Source organism: Anomalospiza imberbis, chromosome 5, assembly GCF_031753505.1.
Source record: "Anomalospiza imberbis isolate Cuckoo-Finch-1a 21T00152 chromosome 5, ASM3175350v1, whole genome shotgun sequence".
Lineage (NCBI taxonomy): Eukaryota > Metazoa > Chordata > Aves > Passeriformes > Viduidae > Anomalospiza > Anomalospiza imberbis.
Window position 1 is genome coordinate 59887952 of NC_089685.1, and position 23154 is coordinate 59911105.

At 43.5% G+C, this 23154-nt stretch overlaps 1 protein-coding gene across 14 annotated transcripts in view; it reads right to left on the reverse strand.

Annotated features, from left to right (window-relative positions):
* Nucleotides 1-23154, reverse strand: part of RBFOX2 (RNA binding fox-1 homolog 2) — a 165107-nt gene that overhangs the window by 94973 nt on the left and 46980 nt on the right. The window contains exon 1 of one of the 14 annotated variants that reach the window (XM_068191125.1): nucleotides 12469-12627. The exons of the other annotated variants lie outside the window; for them this stretch is intronic. Within the exon in view, the coding sequence (XP_068047226.1) occupies nucleotides 12469-12483 (15 nt within the window). The 5' untranslated portion in view covers nucleotides 12484-12627. Of the gene's footprint in view, nucleotides 1-12468; nucleotides 12628-23154 lie in introns of those variants that run through there. 14 annotated transcript variants of the gene reach the window in all.

Below are 23154 nucleotides of genomic sequence, written 5' to 3' on the forward strand. Positions count from 1 at the left end.
CAAGTCATTCTTTAAGGTAGGGGAAGGACCCCAGGGACTACTCATCTGGAGGCTGAGGTGCTAGTTATTGCTGTGTCCCTTCTCCAGTGCTTTCAGTGGAGAAGTATAAGGCTGTGGTGGAGAACAGAAAGAGGTATGTTAAGACTATGTCAGCTCAGAGGCAAGAAGTAGTCTTCACAAGTAGTCTTCACATCACTTTCTGCCTCAGACTAAGACAAAAATATAAAAGGCAGCAAACAGCTAGATTTTGACTGGGATTTTTGAAACCTATCTAGTTTTGAGAAAGTAGGAGAGAAAAATTCTGGAAATCTTTTTTAAATTCTCACAGAGAGTCCCAGGACATGGGCACAGAGGTCTGCCATGGGCACATAAAATAACTGCCACCCACACTTCTCCCCAAGAGCCAGAAGAACAGAATGAAGGCTGACATGGCTCAGTCCAAAGCCCTTTCCTGCAGGCTAGTTTCAACTCCCATCAAGTTCTAAAACTAGCCACAGCTTGTTTTAGAAGCCAAATCCCTGGACAACAACCACTGAGGGCTTGCTCTGGTTCCAGTATCTGCACAATCAAGATACCCATGAAAACCCCTATCTCTGGCTTCTCTCACTATCAAGAAATCTCCACCAAAGACTTGGCTCATGTTCTCTGCACAACTCTCCAGTTACTCTGCAGTGGGACTACTCTCACTTCGAGGTAACAGGACTACTAAGGCAAAAATTAACTGCAACCCCTCTGCATTATCAGCTGGGATATCAGCAGCATTCAACCTTCAGCCTCTGCAGCTTTACAGGTCTCTTAGCATGAATTTAAAAGAACCACTTATCTCACATGCTAGGCCAGAGTTAAAGTAGGGCAACACTTAAGCTGCATCTCCAGCTCACATTGTAATGAAGCAAAAGCAGCAACTTCAAGCTCTGAAGGGGCACAGCAGGCACACTCCTGCAACTGCTCTGAACTAGACAGCTTCTGAGAAACTTGTGCGAATCTTAAAAATCTAATACAGCTCGACAGTGTGCAACCTGTTTCAGCAGGCCGATCCAGCTGCAGCATCATCTTTCACATACATTACCAGGTTCTCAGTACAGTGCTGAGAATGAGACCCTATTCTGCAGCATAGGAACACAGTAGATGTGCAAACACTGTAGGAAGCAAATTTCAGAAAGGCAGATTGCCAACACCTCTGGGCAAATAGAAGAAAACCCATCACTTTCACCCAAATGCCCCAAGATTGTCGGCAACAGAACAGGAAAAGGCATAACTGCCATCAAGACAAAAACAAAGAAAATGACAGTCACTTTTCAAAAGGAAAAACATCCATGTTTTCTTCCCATTCTCTTCCCTGGCCTACCCTCTTTGTAACTATGGGACAGAGGTAATAACAGCCACCGAAAGTCCAGCTGTCACATTTTGATAATTCAGTGAATGCCCACACAGATCTAATTACCTCAGCCAGTGTACATGCCTGAGACCTCATGTGGCCATGGCCATTCCTCAGCCTTGCCCTGACAGAAGTTTGGAGAGTGGAAGCAACAGCAGTGCTAGGATGATCAGACGTTTTTTAGAGTGACCAAGGTTAAAGTATAGGGACAAGAAGAAGGGAAACAGCTGCTCTAGACCTAGAGGCAGCAGAATGCTTTAAAACCTAGAAAAATAATTAAACTAACTAATGAGCCATAGTTCGCAAAGGAACCACAGGTCAAGGCAAGATACAATTCCTCAGTGGGGGGGAGAGGTGAAGAAGGGGAGAAGCCCTCCCATATTGGGACAGAGAGGAACCAAGTTAGCAGCTCCACAACAGAGCTGTGGCAAGGAGAGGAAAAAGGGATATATCAAGACAAGAGGTGATTTATTCTTGAGTTTCAGGGCTGGAATAAGCAGCAGATGATGAACAAAAGGGAACGTCTGTGGTGGATCCAAACAGAAGATAGAAATGGGATGGCAATGCCACAGGGTTTGTTTTGTTATTGGTTTTGTTTGTTTTAAAAGGAAGTTAATAGAAAAACACCAGCTTAAAATGCTCCAAGCATACAGCCTGCCACTCCTCCTAGGTTATAACAAAAATTCCTGTCTTGTAATGAGAAGGGCTTCTTAGGATCCAGCAGCCCTCCGACTCCTCACCCCCGGCTGGGGGGCCGAGGGGGTTCCCGTATCAGCGGCTCGGCAGCACGGAGCTCCCCACACTGGCACCGGCTGCCTGCCCAATTCAGACCTGTAATCTCCCTCGACTTTGATTTAATGCAGCAATTACTGGTAATGTGGTTTGAAGGAGATAAATGCCCAATACAGGGCTGGCTGGCACTGACGCTCATTTCGCTCATGATGCAAGAACAGTTTTAATTAAAATCCCCTTTATGATAAAGGAGCTGCTTGACTGGATGTTTCTGTGCAGCCCTGATACGGAGCCTCCTCCAAAGCGGATTAGAAATCAAAGTTTCGCTCTTCTCGCTACTGGCAACACACAAAAATAGGGAACACTGTCACCATGTCACCCCTCTACAATTTCCTTAACCCTAGAAGTGCTGGGAAAATGCCCACGTTTCCTTAAAAGCAATTGTTACTTCCTTGTCATGGCTCTAGTGTTTTTCAAAAGCTAAGCACAAGGGCTACTTCAATTGGAATAAACACATCCATAGAGCCCATCCTCTGTGATCCAAACCTGGGTTCCCCTCTGTCTGGCTTAAAAGAAAATCACCTTGGCTACTTCTATGGCAGACCCACACCTACAGCCTGCCTTCTGGCAAGGAGAGATATCAGCCCCATAGTGCTCTGGCAAGGGGGTTGGGAATCAGAATTTGGCTGAAAGACTGGAAAAGTAGAAGCTTCTGCTAGGTGAAGCAGAGCTGCGTGGACAGGGGAGAAAAAAGGAACAACACCGCAAGATAAAGGCATAAAATTTGGCAGAGCAGTCAAGATCCCAGCACAGACATGTTCCAGAAATGATCTGTTAGCCCTTGATCGAGTTACAGCAAATGTAGGTGCAATTTTGGGTTGGTTTTCTTCTTTACACTATAGGAAATAACAGAGATGAATATATTAAGCACTGCTAGTTTCTATTGCAAGTGCCAGGAGCAGATTGTCACAGTGAGAAATTGGCCTTGTGCATTACACAGAAAAGGCAGCACTAGGTTTGGAGGCCTGCAGACAGTGCAATGTGAAGATAAAGAGCCTCAAGTCTGAATGCGCATTATTCCTCTCCTCGAGCCACCCGAACACACATAAACATAAAAAGGTTGATTTAAGCAGCTGAATTTCTCTGTGACCTCCAGAATATATCTGTGGGCCATACGACTACCCAGGCCCTGACACAGGTTCCAGTCTTCTCAGAGCATGTGCCTCATCATCTGAGCAGTGCTCCATATTCCCTGACATTGTCTTCTCCTCCAATGATGGCATTCTGCTCCAAAAATCCTTTTTCTTTAACATAAAAAAGCAATTTCAAAGTGGCTGTCATGTTCCATGATTCCCCACCCCCTTCAGACAGCACAGTATCAAACAACAGATGAAACAAAAACTCCTGACAGAACCAGGAGGGATTCAACACAACAGCATAACCAGCTGACTTCACAGGAGACTGAAGTAGCAGACACCAGACCACCAAATGCACTGCTATGAATGATGAAACCAGCCTTCAGGAGAACCTTGCTCCTCAACAGGATGAGCAAAGGGTAAAAACACCAGGTCAGAGACAACAACATGAAGATTTTGTGTGGTTTTGCTGGTACACAAGGGGAAAAAATGAAACCAAAAAAGGCCTGGTATAATTAACAAGATTAAAGGGGGATTTAGGATCAGGACAGAAAAGCAACGGGCCAGATTGATCCTTACAGGATTAAAGCTGGAATCCTACTAAGAGTCCAGTGGTTGAGAGATCAACGCAGTGTAATGGGATTAAATCAACATCAGCTTTTGTTTTTACACAACTGAACCTCCAGTGCCTGTATTTTTACTACTTCAGATAAGCAGCAGAAAAGTTGACTGGTACCCACAAACAACCAGGGCACAGGCAGCCAAGCACTTCCCCTTTGGCTCTCTCAGGCAAAAGAGCAATAGGTAATGCCACTTTCAGAAATAAAGAACAAAAAAATTGTGGTTTATTACAAAGTGTCCAAAAAGCCAAGAAAGCTGAGGATTTACCAAAGTCTGTGTTCTGGCCAGCCCCACATTAACTGGTATCAAGTGTGATGGGATCACCCCAGGCCTGATGGATGGGGAAGGCAGGAGGACAGTCCCAGCTGCAATCAGACATGCTGCCAACGGGCAATTGGATTTTGATATTGTCTCTTGCCGGCAAGGAACAAAGGAGGCAGTATACTCTGCAGAACATATCAGCAAACACATTTAAGACAAATTGTCGCATGTCCCCATTGCACAACAATATCCAAGAATTACAAAAGTGAGAAAAGCCTCTTTCAGCCTGTATCATTTGCATTACAGCTGGTGCAACACATGCAGGCCAGCTGCACTTCTGTTCCCCTGCCCCAAAATTTCCAAAGCTTGTCGGTAATTTGAGTTGGTAGCAAGGGGGAGGGGAAGAAGGAAACAGGACAAGGCTAGATATTCTTTCTAGATATGTAAGCTATTTTTAATTTTTTTTAATTCTTGTAGGAGGGAAAGCCACGCATGTTTAAATGAGAGGGTATCCATCACCACCACACTTGGTTGAAAAGGGAAGGGGTGTTTATTGCACACCTGTTTGCAACAGCTAAACAGCTGCATTGAAGAGCAACATTCCTTATGCAAGGAAAAAGCATTAAAGGATCTCATATTTCTACAGCACTTCTCAGTCCAAAAGGTGCTTAAAAACAGCAGTTGCACACACACTGTATAAACTCCACCCAAATTTCTTCAGCGGAAGAAAATTTTCCCCAACACTAAAATATAAAAATGCTAATACTACCCGTTTCTTAAAAGATGTCACAGTCAGTAGGCTCACCTATGCTGAATGGGCTTCTCTTTTTCAGCTGGTTGGTCCAAAAAAAGTAATCACCATTCCCTGCTCCTCCTCACTCAAGCAGCAGCCAAAATCCCAATGTAATAAATCGAGGGGAGGGGGAGGGAAAATAGCTGGAACGACTCCTGGATCCAACAGGCCTCAGAGCAAATCTGCTCTGCAGTGCTGCTGAGATGGTCCCCATGGAGATATGCACCCCACTTAGGCTGCAGCTTCCTGAGAGATGTTTTGTCTTTACTCACAAGGGTTCTCCATCCAAAAGGAATGCCATGGATGCAAGGAGACATCACCATCATGATTGAGGGTGGAATGAAAAAGAAGACCATTACAACAAAAATGAAAAGTGAAAAAGTAGGAACAGGCAGTTCACGCTGCACATTTTCCATCTTCTAGCCAAGTATAAGTATTTGAATTCCAGCATTTTTCTGCATTTAAACTTTGTTTCAACACTAGATGATTTATAAATTATTTTAAAAATGTACAGAGGAGTGTTCTAGTATCATCCTATGCCAGCTCCTTAAATATCATGAATAATAATCCCTAAGAATATCTTAAAAAATTGTCATCTGGTCAAAATATTTTCACTTCATTATTGTCTTATGTCCAAGATTCAATCAGAGCATTGTGTGGGGGACAGCATCTCTCATTTGAGGCAGGAGAAAAACTAACTGCCTTCGCCCTGGATTCAGCTTCAGACCCAAGAACCATCTGGTAAAAAATCAGCCAGCGCATTGTGCAGGCAGTATATTAGTCATGAGACACAGGACTCTGAAAACAATGAAACCTAAATTTAAGGGACAGACGAAGGAAACTTAATTACTTGTTTAAGCTTCTTCACAGCTTTGAGGAATCTTTAACATTTTTAGCAAAAGAATTTAGCACTGGAGGGCACAAAGCACATCCTCAATGGATTTCTTCGTTTTCTCCAAGCCTGTTTTCACTTCCAGCGTGGAACTATCCACTGGTCCACCAGCACAGCTTGCAGCTCCAGTGCATGGCTGCAGGGTGAATCACATTGCCTCGGGTACAGGGTACAGCTGTGGTACTGCAGATACAGACTGCAGTTCCCTCTTCAAACTGACAGCTCCATACAGAGAAAGTTTTTTCTGACCCCTCTACATCACTCAAGCTCCTGCTGTACCCAGTAGCCCTTGCTGAACTATGAAGGGATCTTTTCCAGCTAATTGCATAAGCTGTCCAATCATACTTTTGGTTAAGCATTGTATGTGTATACACAGTTGCTACCCTAGTGACTGCTTAGAGCTGTGGCAAAAAAGCCACCCCAATTCAGGTCTACTCAGAGACCTTTCTTTCTAATATCACTGCCATTACCTTGGGGATTAGGACAGCTCTGACAGACTGGAAAGCTGGGTGGAGAGAAACCTAATGAGGTTCAACAAGGGCAAGTGTAGGGTCTTGCACCTGGGGAGGAATAACCCCAAGTGCCAGTACAGAACCTACTAGAGACCCGTTCTGCAGGGAAAGACCTGGGACTCGTGGTGAATGACAACCCAACCACGAGTCAGCAGCGTGCCCTCAGGGCCAGTGGTATCCTGAGATGCATCAGAAAAACTGTGGCCAGCAGGTCAAGGGAGCTGATCCTCCCCCTCCTAGCCGGCCCTAGTGAGGCCACACCTGGAGTTCTGTACCCAGTTCTGGTCTCCACATTTCAAGAAGGACATATTTCAAGAAGGACACATATCAAGAAGATACCAGAGAGGGTTCAGTAGATGCCACAAAGGTGATGAGGGGTCTGGACCATCTCGTATGAGGAGACACTGCAGGAGCTGTGTCTGTTTAGTCTGGAGAAGAGACAACTGAGAAAGGATCTCATTAATGAATTTAAATATCTCAAAGGTGGGTGCCAAGAGGTTGTTGCCAGACTCTCTTTGGTAGTGCCCAGCGACAGGATGAGGAGAAATGGCCATAAACTAAAACACAAGAAGTTCCACCTCAGGATGAACAAGGAATTCTTTATACTGAGAGTGGCAGAACATTGGAACAGGCTGCCCAGGGTGGTTATGGAGTCTTCCTCTCCGGAGATATTCAAAATCATCTGGATGTGTTCCTATGTCACCTACTTTAAGTGATTCTGCATTAGCAGGGGTATTGGACTAGATGATCTCCAGAGGTCCCTTCCAAGTCTAAGAAGTCTGTGATTCTGTGAAAACAGTAAAGTTCCGTCACTAATAGAATTAAGATTAGCAAATAAGCACCATGGGAAGTGCAGGAAACACAGATGTTCAGTCTCAAATTGCTATTATCTGCACTCTTCCTCAAGCTTTCAGCTGGAAATCATAAAGGCTGAGGTTTATTCTCTCCTTATTCTCTTACAGTTTATTCTCTTCCTTCCAAGATAAACAGGCTGTTTGTGAAAAACTAACTTAAACAGGACCCAGCCCCTGTCAGTCTTCCAAGACTTGGGCAGGCTTACAGCAAACAGAGTCCCCTGTGCTCACCACTGTTTGGACAGGTGGGAATACAGCAGTCAGGCAGAAGAGCCACTGGAGAAATACACCAACTGAGCAAGCCTACATCCCCCTAATTCTTTTGTTTAGACTTATCAGAGAAAGGAATTCCTGAACATGATGGCAATGTGCTGTACACTTGATTTACACAAAACTGGAGAAAATCACTGTAGCCTACAGAACAGTGCAACCTGATCCTGAATCTTCATCTTCTGAAGCCGGTACCTTAATTTGAAACGGCTTCTCTTTTTGAACTGCACTGGGCTTTCTTGTCTTGTAGTGACCTTGGCATCTTCCACGATTATAGGCTTGCAGGAACACAGAACTGGAAAAGATCACCTGGATTATCAACTCTAGTCCTCTAATAACACAAGCAGTCACATTATATAATCTCTTTCATACACTCTTCTTTCTCTGTTTCCTAAATCTCCAAAAGCCCGTATAAAACTCTAGATGCAAATAGATACAAGTTGCTTTGTCACACAAAGCCCCAGAGGAACGCAATGCAGACATCCCCAACCCAGCTGTGCACAGAGCAGCTCGAGTGTGGAAGCAGTATAACCATCTTCATGAGGTGCTGCACCAAAGCTAATAGACCTTATCGAGCAGCAGAACTCATTATCTCAGCTGCAGTGCTGGACAAACATAACTATATTACTTCTGGATTCAAGCTGCTACGTATGCATGCCACAGCATGGCACCACAGGGACTTGCAGGCTGGGGAGTCAGCTTACAGGCTCAAAGATTTTCACATGAGCTCCATTTTATGATTTTCCAAGGCTTTTCTGCTCCAGAGCAAGAATCCAAAAATCAGTGATTGTATTAACACAAAATGTCTTTTAACATACTCACAGAAATTCACCCAAACCTGACCTCTAACATTCATTCAGGAAAACCTTTCTACATCCTCACAGCCACAGTCTCCCAGAGGCAACTCCATCTCCACCTCTCTCAGCAGTTCCCACGCCACGCGTGCACCTTTCACGCGCAGCACCTGCGCTCTCCCTCCTGTCAGAGCTTTGGGTGATGGCTGCTGTTCATTAGCCATGCCTACCAAACAGGTTCCAGCCAAAGACCTAGAGGCACAGCTAGACTTCCCCAGCAAGAGCTGCCCCAGGCTTCGTACCAGAACAGAGCAGGGAGGCAGTTTTCCCTGGATAGCCACTTGTTTTGCTGCTATCAAATGCATGCCATAATGTCCCTACTTTCCACTGGCAGTAACTACCTCTCATGAAAAAAGACCAAACAAATAATAGAAAGACCTGGCGTGAGGAAGAGCTCGTTGCTAAGACTCAAGTTTGGCAGCAGAGTTGGGTTTCCAATCCCTTGGTGGTAAAGCTGATGAGCTCGGAGCCTAGAGGGAAAAATTATTCCAGTGAATGCAAAGAGAGACTTTTAAGTGACAAAAAGGCAAGTAAAAGACAGGTCAGGAAGAAAACCAACAAAAAAATTAAAAATTAGCTTGGCAAGCTTACTAGCACTATTCTTGCTATATGGTAATTAGTGGGTCTAGGTAGGATCTTCACTTTCATAGGGCTCTAGAGAAAGAAATCATTCCTCATTGCAATAGGCAGCCAGCCCTCTGACAAACACTCAGCATGTACGCTGTACACGGCTGCGAGAAATGAGGAAATTATCCATACCCACTATAAACAGAGCAATGAATCCAGTGCTTTCCTACCAGAAGCCTAGCAACAGCATGGACCTCCCTTACCTTGGTCCCTCCTGCCTTTGATAGTTTCAGCTGTCTTTGAGCATGGGAGAAGGATGATTGATAAATTGCTTCATAGGGCTGCTGCCCCTTCCTTTCAACCTTTCTTGTAACAACAGACCTCCAACAAGGCAACATTCATACATGCAACTCTCAGAACACATCATGCTCTTTAGAAAATACTTGGAATGAAATGACTCTAGATTATATCTCATGACTCACAGTACACAAAGATTCATCTGCTCATAAATGAAAAAACTTAGTCTTTCATATCCAGTAAAGGGTTTAATGCTTTGCCCACCTTCAAACCACTCTGCTCCTGGCTGTCACCAGCACAACACCTGTCCCCGTGTTGTCACTCCTGATGGCCCTCAGCACAAAGACCCTCTTGCCTTCACAGCCCAAATTGCCCACATCCAATTTAGAGAAATGAAGACTAGGATTGCTCTCTTCAGCAATTCAAGAGCCCAGACAGCTGCACACAAATGGGGATGAGTGTGAGAAGAGAAAACTAGAGTTAGATGGTCCCCCACAAACAAAACACTTGCCTGCAAAAACAGAACTATACGCCTCCTATACATGAGGCAAATAACCACCCTGAGTTGCAACACTGACAATACACTCAAACGGTTTGCAACGTCAGAGAGACTATCACACCATCTCTGCCTCAGAAAGACTTTATACAACTGCATCCTACACAACGAAAGTGTTAAGATAAATAGTCTCTCTTGATATTTAATGGCACAGATAGTCTGCTGCCTTCACTTTGCTCACAATGCCAAGCATTAGGTCATCACAACAGATATTTTAAGTTTCCTATTCTCTAGCTCTCCACAGCCCACAATCTCCTGCAGTCTACAAGGCTCTCAAATATTTAAGAGTATCCTGCAACAAGTTTCACCCGAGGGAATACAGTTCAGCAAGCAGGAATGTCAGACTGAACCAAGGCTATACCACCACTTAATTCCAGAGACAGCACTGTAATCAGGGACTGTGATGTTGCAGGTAGCCTGTATGTCTGGGTTCAGTATCTACACCACACCACAGCTGCAGAGGAAGGTGCATTCTCCTTTTTATTTTACTGTTTGTCAAACCTGACAGCATTCAATATTGCACAATCTCTTCAAAGAAGATAATTCTGTAACATGCATCCCTGGAGGGTGGGGGGCTGGGGGAGAAACATTATGGTTGCTGTGGGAATCTTAATTCTGGATTTCAGAACTTGCATATTTAAAAAAATTTAACATTGCATTAATGTAGCTTCATGCATTGAATAAAGGAATGACTCAGTACAAATCTCCATGCATCTACTGAAGTCCTGACATTCCAAGGACAAGAGGCATAGAACAGAAAAAAAGTTAGCACAGGCAACAAGAAGAGAATGAGAGGCAGAGAGGAACCTGTGAGCAGGGAAGCAAGAAACTGGCACAGCTGAGGCCCAACAAACCCCACACCAAACCAGATCTGTCAGTTGAGGCTCCTTGTTCTAACCACTAAAGGTTATGTAGCCAGCCAGAATAAAAAGAGCTTAACGCAGAAACATAAACAGGCACAGAGGAAAAGGTCCCGGAAAGGTCCAAGGAGGAGATTCCCCAAAAGTAACAGTGTAACCTGTACTGAGAAGGGAAAGATCATATCTAGATAGCTAAAACTCACTAATTTTTTTTAAATTATCATGGCCGAGTGCCCAGATGATGACTTTAAAAGCCCTTCAGCTATTCAAGCATTTAATACTTATTTTCTCCACTTCTCTGAAGTTTAAGTGCAATGCAAACCCAGCGGTAGTGCTGCCTGAAGTTCAGGGTGCAGGTAGAAGCAGCCAGTGGAGTTCATCCATTGGCATGCATCTCAAAACTCAACCCTCTTTTAAGAATCCGGGTCAGTACTTCATGTTTTGGGCCAAAGCTGGTCTTTAGGCATGCTAACACCTCTATTTAATACTAGAGTGCTCACACACCCCTCAGCACAGCAGGTGAGACAGCAGGTCAGCTCTCCTCTGCTCCCACACTCATCTTCCCCATTTCAGCAGAGTAAGGAACATCTCCATTGTTCATTCCTTATCTAAGATCAGCAGCAGCATTGGCTGAATTACTTCTCCTCTCACCCCACCCACCAAACCAAGCACAAATCTTAGCTGAGCCATGGGTCCTCCCCAGTCTTTCTCCCTAAAAACCAGCACCCCAAAGGGGTCCCACACACGATGCTGTGGCAAGGGCTGAGTGCAGAAGGTGGACGTGCCTGCCAGCAGGGCCTGCTGGACGAAACCAGGCAAGTGTGCATACCCCTGTGAAGAATCAGGTTACCCTGCAACAAAGATAGTGTGTGTATGTGCAAGGGAGGGAAGTCAAATCCTTCTGCCTGGGTTCCAAGGCTTGCTTTGTTGCTAAAATAAACCAGTGTTTGTTCCTGGGAGTGATGGGGAGCCGGGCTCAAAACAGCCAGAAGCAGAGAGAATCCTCTCGGTCTGAGTTACAAACAAGGGTTTAAAAAAAAAAAAATCAAACCAGAAACTTGGGACACAACTATTCTTTACCTCACATATCTGGGTATGGAAACCCAAGGGCAAACTGCTGATCTCAAGGGTGTCCAGGAGCAGACAAAACTACACGTTGATGACTGAGCAGTCTAAAAGCTGACTGCTCCAGTGGAAATTCCAGTCCTTGCTCAAAGGCTGAAAATATATATGCCGTTGTATAAGCTATTACTTTGCTTGCTGGATCTATATAACACTTTACACATGTTTCTTTCTCCTGACATTTTCCATACTCCACCAGAAACTTGAGTAACTGTGCCACTTCTGGAAAAACAAGCTTGCATCCAGCTTTTCTTGAAAGAGCTTCTCCCCCATCCTCAAAGTCCCAGACTGCAAAACTATCTAACCCCTTCCTGCTCCACTCCTAGCCTTCAGAGACTTACAGATCCCTTTCAGCAGCACTCCTTCACTACCTGGGATGTCTCCCAGTAACACCAAAAATCCCATAAAGCAGAGGCACATGGGAACAGCTTTATGCATTAAAAAAATTACATATACACACATAGGTCTCTCAGTTGGCAGACAGTGAGCAGCATTATACCAAAAATTTTGTCTCCAAGGCACCTGCCCAAAACTGTTCTCTCCAGAGGCACTCAGAACCACAGGAAAAGCCTGCTTGATACCCAGTTAATAGTACTTGCTCGAAATATTATTTTTTTAAACAGGAAAACTAGCCCACAATGAGTAGAGGCTGCACAGAGCTAAGCCCAACAGTGAAGGCCGCTCACGTTAGTGCAGAGTCCTTCAGCTTTCCATTCCTTATATGTGCAAAGGGTGCAAGTCCTCACACACGCTTCCTACTCACCCAGAGGTACATCATGTTAGCCTGGGTCCTTCAAACCCAGCAGTGAGATGATCCGGCAACACAAGAGGCACTTCAGTAAGACTGACGACACCGAGGTTGGTCGAGGGTGTTTTTTGGTTTTTTTTTTTCTTGAAGAAAAAAATTCCGAGCGGCTCAGTTTGAGGCTTAGAAAGCGTCTCGCCTCCTCCACCCCCCTCCTCCAGCTCTGGCTGCTCTGCGCTCTTCTCTCGCACTTAATCTCTCCCTGGGAGTTCCCAGCCCCGTGTGTCTGTACTGGCGTGCACAGCACACACTCTGCATTCGCCTCCAGGGAATTTCTCTGTCATTCTGCTTCTAAAAACACAATCTCGGCCTCACAAGATTCTTGCAATAGGCAGGGATGGGTGGGGTTAGTAATAAATGCAGCCCGGCTCCCAGTGCTGGAGAGCGCTTACTTTAGAGAAGGGAACTGTAGCCGTGAATGAAGCAGAGAAAAACCTTGTCCTCCAAGGTCACTGGGGGTGAGGACCCATTCCCCCCACCCACTAATTGCTCCTCCAGGAATCATCCGTAGATGCAGGAGCCACACAGGGTGCCATAGGCAGGTTCTCCACATCTTCATCTACCCCCTTAGTCACACCCCAGATTCGGTCACAATTCAGGAGCTGTACTTAATCATTAACCACTGGCAGACATCAAGGAGCATAACTACGGGGATGCTGAAGCTAAGGAGAAAATCCGTGTGTGTCAGCCCTGGAGCTCCCTCAGGAAGAACAACCACTGTCGGCATGTGCCGGGGAAAAGAAGCGACACAGATAAAGGGGTTAATCTGCTTTCGCAGGTGGCTCCACACAGTATTTTACAAACTTGCATACTGCTGGAGGGAAAGCAGCAGCTGGCTCCGGTTCCTCAGAGTGTATCGGGTTCCCACTTGCCTGGAGGCAGCTTCCCCCCAAGTCTGACTGGGGCAAGTGCCCTCGCAGCCTTGCGCTCCCAGCCTGCTCCAATTTCAGGACTGCAAAACTCCGCCGGTGGGGCGGCAGCCGCAGGAAAGGCGCGCTGAGCGAAAGACACTCGTCCCAGTTCCCTCGACAAGCACCAGCAAGCCCTTCCCGGCACGAGCAAATCCTCGTCCCATCCCCCGTGCGCAATGCCACAGGATGAGTGTCACCTCGCATCTCATTAATCACTTAAACCGCTCTTCCAAACTAGGAAAACGGGTTTCTCGCCCCCTTCCCTTCCCGCCTCAAAATGAAGAATTGACTTCCCTTGCCGGGCTCCAAATGCTAAGTTAAATATGGCCTCATCTCAAACGGAGGGGGGAAAAAAAAGTGTTTTCATTGAGGTACTGGTCTCCTTGGAAATGAGTTTTAAAGAAATATTTTTATCTCAGCTAAAGATAGAGAAATGGTGCCATTCCACATATCACCTCTGCTTCCTCTACTTACAGATTCCTTAAATGCAATCCAGGGGGCTTGGAGCAAAGCACACGTCGGGCTCCACACGAGGCCCTGTCTACATGGGGTGACAAATGGATGGGCCTTCTGTGACAGCCAGCCCAGACACCCGAGATGTGCTCCGCACTCCCCAGGCTCCCCTCACCTTCAGCAAGCCACAGACACGCTCCAGGGCACGCCTGTCCCAGGAACAGGCCTGAGCACGTGGGATGCCAATGGGCTCCAAGGAAATAAATACGTGACTGTCACTGCAGTGCCACATAGAAACCTGGAGAAAAGGCTTATTCCCATTACCAGGATACAACAGTCATAGGGATCTGCTGGTTAAAGACAAGCAAGATGACACTCGACTTTCTAGCCCAGAAAACCCAAGCCCTGCTGCTCAGGGAAAGGAGCAAGAGCTCCTCCAGAAAGCTGGGATTGCACAGGGCTGTTCCATTATGGCATTGCTCAGGTCTCCCATCTGCTCTCACCTTTTTGCACAATGGGTCAGGTTGAGAGGGTGAAAAGCAATGTTCCTAAAAATCACTTACTGCACTAAAGCCTATGCCCCACAGTCTCCAAAGAGTGAAGCATGTGATCCACAAACCTGTTCTCAAAGGCTCTGAGAGGAGCGAAACAGCAGCAGTACTGACATTTGCATCACGATTAGACACTTCTGTTAACATCTCTAAAGCAGGGTCACGCCAGCAGCAGTGACTAGTTCAGCCAGCCTGCAGATTGAAGCATACATTTCTGCACCTGATAACCTTAATGGCATTTTCAAGGTTTTCTTCTGATCCAGAATCACAGTTCAAAAATGATCTTATGGTCATTTAAATGAAAGCTGAGATTCCTTGTGTGCAGGGGAAAAAGTGAGAAGACACATGGACCAGGTAAGCAAAACCCAAATAAATCCTAGTTCATATGTATGCCTATAAAAGACTTGAAAAGGATGAGTCTTAAAACTAAGCTGAAGAGTTATTAAAAACTTCCCTAATTAAAAACATAGGAAAAGAAGAAAAAAGGAAAAAAAAAGTCATCTCCTTCCCCAAGCTCTCATCCTTTAGGCCACCTTCAGGAAAAGAAAATAAAAACTTTCAGAATAAGCCTATTCATTAATTTCAATAACTGAGGCTTGTTACAAATCATCCCAGCAATTCCACATTGTGCAGGTCACATTCAACCTCCAAAACAAAACAAGACCCATGAACCCTCCTTGAATCATCTAAATACTATCTCAAAATTTATTTGCCACAAGGTGCTACAAGGCCACCACCTCTCCACGGCAGGCACATGGGAAGACTACTGAGAGCAGCAGACTTCTGGTGATGTAATGCCTTTGTCCTAGAGCAGGGGCCCTGTTTGATGAACTGCAGGAGCAGGTTGCTCAACACCCAATATTCTCAAGCAGTGAGAGGAGTACCCGACAGGTCAGGAAATGAGGCTGTGGGAGGACTCAAGAGGCACCACCACCCCTGCTTCAAGAGAGCTGCTGCTGCCCAGAGGTTCAAACCAACAAGAACATGAAGCACATGCCCACGACTATCCACAGCTGCAGAACTAGTAGCAGTGCCATTTTAGCCTCAGATTACAAGCAAGAAAAAGATTTGGCTTGGCTGATACAATTGGGGGGGGGGGAAGGAACAACTAGATGAGTCATTAGGTCCTCGTTATGCTTTTTTTCAGACTTTTCAACTACATTAGCTGGTATGTAAAGAATATCCATACAAGACATTTCTTTCTGAAAAATTTCTTCTAAAAGAACACGAAAAATTCTCTAAGAAGCAAGAGGACAACAGTATGCCAATGCATCTTATTCCAGAAAAAGAAAGGCAGACATGACTAAGGCAGGCTTCTGACACAGGTCGCTAGGATCCCCTGCAAATGTTTTGCCATAATCCTAACAGTAGTTTACAGGATAAATGTCAGTGAACTTGTAAAGGCTCACTGTGTGAGGAAATACACGTTATCTCTTAGGGATCTTTCATGTCTCAAAAAGGATTAAAAGTAGAAAGGAAAGGATTTTAAAATTAATATATACCAAGCTATGAGAAAAATGTTCAGAGAGCTGTAGCCTAGTGAAACATTGGTCCCTCTTCTCTGATGGGAGGCTGTTGTGTAAATCAAAGTGAAAGGGGAAGAAAGCAGTCTGCTAAGACTTTAATGCTTGTTAGAGAAGTAAGGAAGGTCTTAGCAAGTAAAAAAAAGGGGAAAGAGAAAAAAGGGAGCAAGTAAACCCCTATTTAATATTGTATAAAGGTATTTGGAAAAACAAGAGACACTGGGAGAAATGAAAAAAAAAATCTACCTGTTTCTGTACCAGTATCAAAAGCTTTAATTACATACAAGAATTATTGTGACTACTGAGTTATGTGCATAAACTCAACCCAAATATATTGGTGGCATATAAGATTCAAATAAGACAAATGCTTAAAAAATAATTTACAGAAAGTTCTAGCCTATTTAGGAAAGATCCGAGTGGGCAAAAAGGGAACGGGCACAGCACAGTTTCAAACAGTTGTTATCTCTTTCTAGCTGACTGTGTCTCAGAGGCGTATGATTTCAAATGCTCGTGGATTAACATTCTAGCAGATAAAGCTCAAGACAGGGTACGAGCTGGTGTGTCTCCTACATGCCACTGAAATCATATTAGACAGCACACAGGATGAGTGGCTAGATGAGCACCTCTTCATAACAGAGGGAAAATCCCATCTGATCATCTGAAATTTCTAATGCGACAACACTTGCAGGAGGCATAGGGGGGCTGCTGTCAAAGAACACCCTCCAGATTGCTAAATTAGAGAAAACAATTTCTTAGTTCAAGAAGTGTTACATTGAAAATGAGTAAGTCCATATTCGATTCCATCTTGACAGAAAAGAGCAATCAATTGTAAAAATATAAATTAGCAGCAGCTTAGTTAAAATGATTGTGACAATTGCATCTGGATATGTATAAGGAGAATAGAGACCAAACCAATGCACCTACATACATACTCAGCACTTGAGTGGGACCAGAGGTACAGTAGCACAGTTTTTCTAGACATACAGATTGCTTATTGGGCTTCCCCGTCACATCCCCGCACTTGAACACTTGTATATATTCTAGCAAATGAAAAAAAAAAAAAAAAAAAGAAAAGCTGAGAGAAGAAAATAGAAAGGAAATTAGAAAGGGAAAAAATAAAATTTACAAATTTACAAGGGAATCCTAGTGACAGGAGGTAAAATCTATAGTCAGAGCTGGAAGATGATAATGTGTTTTTAAAGCTTCTCAAGAATAGAAACCCCAACAACTGCATTGATCTGCTACTATGGGGAAAAGGTAGAAACATTCCCAATACTAAAGAAAGAGCCAAAGCATTCAATACGTATTTCTGTTCTATATTTGGAGAAAAGTCAGCTGTTGCAGTCTGTGATAACAAAATGCCTTCCATTCCAACAGTAACTAAGGAAGATGTTCCAACAGCTACCCAACAAACAGCTCTGTGACTCTCTTATCTAGCTCGAGCTTGCAAACAAAAGGGATGCAACCAGATAACAAGTGGGTTTTAACTGTACTACATCTGTGAACATATTTAAATGTGGACACTCTGCAGTCTGCTTTGAACTGCATCACCTGCACTTGCAGCTCTAATAAGCCCTAACTACAAGCACTAACATTAAACCTGCCATAATGCCAAAAGTACAACTGTGAGGCAATGGCAACACCAAATGCAGGTGTTTCTTGCAGCCCATTATTATTAAAGCCTTGGTGCTGCTTGCTGCATTTGGCCAGCCTCCATCATACCAGAAGACTGCATCAGGAAAGCAGCACTACCACTGAAGTCATGAGATTGCAGCAGGTTGAAGAGGGAAATGTAATTTCAAACTGAAGGAAAGCAGCTCCTCACAGCCAAAAGCCACACTGAGTGTCCACATTTTATGCAGAAGCTGGATTCAGCCCAAGGATGAAGACTCAATCATTGTCCTACCATGGCAAACATTTCAAGAACCATCTACAAAAGGTCTGACTGGAGACTGGAACAGCAACATGCTCTATGGCACCCAGAGGGAAGTTTCTCCAATTCAGTGGCTGCTTTCCGTGGTTTATCTGACTCCAGCAGATCCCAGGAAGAGAACAGGGGAATCAGACCTCTGCTAGTCGTGGGTTTGGGCATGCCTTGTGTCTTGGGGGGTTCTATTTGGTTTGATTGATTTTTATTTGGGGTTTGTTTTGGTTTTTTGAAAGCAGATTAGAGATGGGGCTGGAAGCTATCTGGGGAGAGGCACAGAAGGCAGCCTTGGGTACACATGCAGTTCCTAAGGAGATAAGAGGATCTTCTTTGAGGTTGGTTTGCTCCTTTGGGTGCCACTGGAGACTACCCTGGCAGCAGAGTACTGCTCATTTGTGAAACTGCCTCTGCTCAGGATCCTGGATTATCTCTGATTATCAGAATTTCAGAGCCACAAGGTAGATTTCCTTTCAGCATCTGAAAGGACTACAGGAAGCCTCACTCTGCATTATCCTATTTATGAAAGGAAGCAAGAAAACAAAGTGCATACAATAAATCATCCAGAAAAATACCACAATTCCTCTCAGATGTTCTGCCAAGCAAATAAGTCAAACATTGGCATATTACAAGAAAAAAAAACCCAACATTTTGTTATAGAGCAACCCATTTCATTACTGGAAAACTCGATTCCCTGTTTTCTCTTCTGCATGTATGGTACAGCAAGAGGCTTTGGAAAAGAGACTACTTATTTAAGAGTAACCTATCAAGGGCTAGTTTATGTTCCAGAAAAAACAGAAAGCCTGAAACAATAAAACACCCTGACATGCAAACAAACCAAACAATTTTTAAGGACTGTCCTGCTACTGACTTATCAAAGTAATTAAATTTAAGTCCTTAAATAAACTTCAGGAGATCTCAATTCATAGGCTTATTGTTCAAGTCCATAAGGGAAAAAAAAAGAAATGGATACCAAGAAAAGCTTTTTCGAGTTTGTTTGGGATTTTCCTCTCCTCACAACTATGCTCAAGAGCACTATTCTGGAAGGCACTGCCAATTCTTCAATAGAAAAAAGCTTAGTAACTAGGAAAGGTACTTCACTGAAAACATGTTCCCAAAAATACATTTTTAAATTAAAACCAAGAACACCCACATGAACAAAACTAAATTGTGAAGCCAGAGAATTCAAAGTTAAACACTGAAGAGCATGCAAGCATTTAGATGTAAGGAATTCTCACAGCTCCAGTTTGGGCGTTCATCTGCAGAAACAAAATGACTGTGCAGCCACTCCCAGGATCTAGCAAACATATGTTGGGCAGCCAAGTGGGAATTTCCATGAATTATACCTGTCAGCCTTACTATGGTGGATCAGGAGTGAAGTCTGCACTCCTCCAGTACCTTCTGAGGAGAATCTAGCAAGCTGAACATCTACAAAAGAAAAAGCTTCTCTGCTGCTGTGTTGCCACCCTAGGCTTGATTTTCAGGCTGTATCTTCTGCATGCTATCACTCACAGATCTAGTCTGAAGTCCACACTGAACTGGCATACAGCAAATATATTTAGGTACTTGTAAGAGGGAAACAGAGTAAGCTCCAACTCTGGTATTTATCTTTTTTTAAAGTTTGGTTAGCTAATAACTGCCTTAATACCTTCATAGAGGGGAAACAAAAGTTGATCTCCCGTCAGTTTTTCTATGAAGCAGCAGAAAGCTATTACACAGCATCAAATTCCAACAAAAATCTATTTTTAGTGTCAAATCAGGAGTACAATATCCAGTTGAAATGATAAAGGGCAGAATGATTCTCTGTGCCCTAGACTTGTCAGTGCACAAGGTATTTCTTTGGCTGTGGATTCTGAAGAGGAAGTCATAAACAAAAAAAAAAAAAAATCAACTCAGCTCCTACATCAACTCATCTCTTCATAGTCCACAAAAGAAGCTATACCAAAGGATGAACTGATGGTATCCAATTCAAGGTGTGAGACTTCAGGTAGCAAGAAGGAGACTGTTTCCAAAATCTCATTAATCGAGCTGCAGCATCATTACCCCATTTTTTTTTGTCTCTGTGTTTACCATGTCAAGTGGCTGCACTGCATCAGCAATTCATTCATGCACTGCATCAGCAATTCATCAATACAGCAACATCCCAGAAATTAAGAAAGGGTATGAAGATGAAAGTATTGCAACAGTAGGGAAAGGGGAAGACAGGGCATAGCTTTCTTGCCTGGGCCACAGGGGCATTTATGCTGAAACTTTGGCACATATGCTGAAACTTTGGTTTAGTTCTGTTGATGACAAAGGGGAATACAGATGGAGAGTAATACCATCTGCAGAAAGGGAGTCCTCCTGGCTTGTTTGTGCAAAGGAAGGTTAACAATGTTAGTGAGTTATTCAGGAAGTAATGGATACCTTCTTGCCCTGAGCAAATTCCTTTTCAATAACAGTAGTATTTTCCTAGGCAATATGACTATATCAAGGCCTAATGGCTACTATATTTATCTACAGAGGCCCTGTACTGCTGGGATCTAATTTACTATGGCTTAGAAAGCAGTTTACAAATCCTGGGATAGTAAAGTTGCTAGAGAGAGGAATAAAATTCTATCCTTTATCACTTGGGTTGAAAACTGGGTTTTAATGTCCCTTTTTAAGGGTATAAAATGCATTCCTTTAAACTTAGAGGGACTCAAAGACTAATAAACTCTTAAAGTAAACTGTAAATACACCTATGAGAGGGAAGAAATCAGCTAGCAAATACAACATTCTCCCTTTTTTATCCTTACTGTCACAGATGCCTAATTTCTTCTCTTAGTCAAATAACATTCTTTCATTTGACCCTCTGAGAAGGAGAATAAGCCATGACTTTACCTAGCAGCCTTATGTACCTAATGAAGACAAAATAGCTGAATGCCTGAAATACGGCTTCAGCGTGGGAAATGGTACAAGGATATAATCAGCAAAGAAGAAAGTAATGACTGCAGCTAATGAAGAGGTAACACAAATAAACACCGAATGACTTCTCCTGAAAAACAACAAAACCAAATTGCTCAAAGACTTTTGTGGAACACAGCATCAACCTGTGATAAGTATGGGTGGGTGGAAAGAGACCAAACACACGTGTCAGGGACTGCAGATACTTCCATTACATAACGGGAGCAAGAAAACCCAGGCAAAATTGCCATTAGCAGAACTAAAAGCAAAATATTTCAACAAGGGTATTGGCAGTTGTCAAGCCACATAAAGGAACAGCAGACTGTTCAAATGTAAAAGGCATTAATAAAGCATAAGAAAAGAGGTATAAATAGAGAGAAAACAGAGAAAGATTTTGAGATGACAGAAACGCTACCAGAAAATTTTTGTTATAGAATATAATATCCCCAACTTCAATTCACAATGATCAGCAAAGGTCAGTTGTCAGAAATGCAATTCTATTTCTGATCTCATTCTGGGCAAAGCACTCTTTAACCATACCTGTGCCATCACCATCTAGCTGGATTACTCTCATGGCTGCAGCAAACATTTTCCTCCATCTGACTAGTCCCTTGGGGAATTATGGGCATAAGACAATTTAGAAAAGTGTGTATGTGTAAAGACGAACTGCACTACTGGTCTCCCACTTTATAAACAAAAGAGAATCTATTCTCCAAAGTCTTTTTAGAGTATATACTTAATATGGGACTTCCAAGAGGCATACAGATAGATACCTACCTATGATTTAACAGATCTTACATGCAGCGAGTACTGAAAACACCCACACTTTGTCACATGCGATGTGCCAACAAACTGGCATTTGTGTCAATGATTGTACTTGAATCGGGATGATTTTGGCTCTTGTAGGAGCAGACTGGCTATAGATCCGATATTCAGCATCACTGCAGTCTGTGGGTCACACACTGTGATCTTCAAACACCTTCAGCTCAGCTCACATAAAGGCTCATCCACCTTCCCTTCTTTCTCTGACAGGCAGCCATGACAAAAAAAAAAAAACAAACCAAAAAGCCCCACACCCAAACAAACAGTACGGTGAATTCCATTCTGATCAAATCCTGGCAAAATTAGACTCTTCCATTAGATATTAATTGCAACCTCCTTATTCTTCCAATCCCTTTCTAATACAGACAGACTGAATGAGTAGCAACTCACACTTGATTGAGATGAAATGAATGAAGTAACTATGGCTAGTCAACACATGCATTTATTGTGTCCTAAGTCCTACAAAAAATAGTCTCATTTTATCTGAATCCAAATTTAAGCTCTGAAGTGTAACCACGCCATCTGATAAGTATTGTAACTGCTAGAGAAGCTACTCTTTTGGATAACAAAGCAACAATATATTAAATTGTTCCGTGTTCCCAAATTTCCAGAAAGCAACAGTGACCAGAACAATCTTTTTTCATCCTTGTGCGACCTGAAGAATGCAGTTTCCCTTTCAAATAAAGGCCTTTCTATGGTTATCTAATGGTAATGTCACTACAAACTGGATTAGAGATGCCCAGAAACCTCGAAATTCGTACACAGATAGTCAGCTGTATCCAAAGTCTAAGTCTGAAGGAAATCAAATGCTCCAAATTGTGCTTAATGTAGTTAACTTTGCCCTTTAGGTAGTATAAACCAGTAAGAACACATTGCACAGTGATTAGATTAATTCTTGAGTAAAATTCAGATGGCTGGCTCTATCTGTCTATTTCAAATTATTTCAGAGATGATAATTTTTCCCATACTCTGCTCTGCAGCAGCAGCTGCTCAATAAAAACAGCAGTTCTCTGTCTGGGGTGAAGTTGACAGCAACTGGGGACAACGCTGCTGTCAAAGTTCAGCTCCCAGTTCTGAAATGCCATTCTACTGGAAATACCAAGGAGCCTAAATCCGGCTACATATACCACGGGATGTAAAATATCTCCATCTCAGCTTTCAACAGAAAGCTTGAGTCTCATGACATTTACTCCTTTGGCCCCTGTCAGTCTTCCTCCAGACCCTGCAAAGGATCAGAGCTAGCTGCCATAAATGGTTGGAAAACAAGATCTTGTTCTCCAAGCACTTGGAAATGAGCAGCACTGTTTTAGCTTAGAGAGACCATGGCAAGGAGCCAGGGTGACAGGTGCCCTAGAAATAAAGATGAGGATCAAACTGTTGCCAATGTTAGCCACTACTGTCCTCCTGACCTGCAAGAAAGGCTAGCCCATGCTCTCCAGGTGTAGCAGGAACAATGGACCAGAAAACACAGAGATATGTTTGCTGGTAGTACCTGAAGTGTCTCCTCAACAAAATCCAGCTGCAAAGGAAATTCA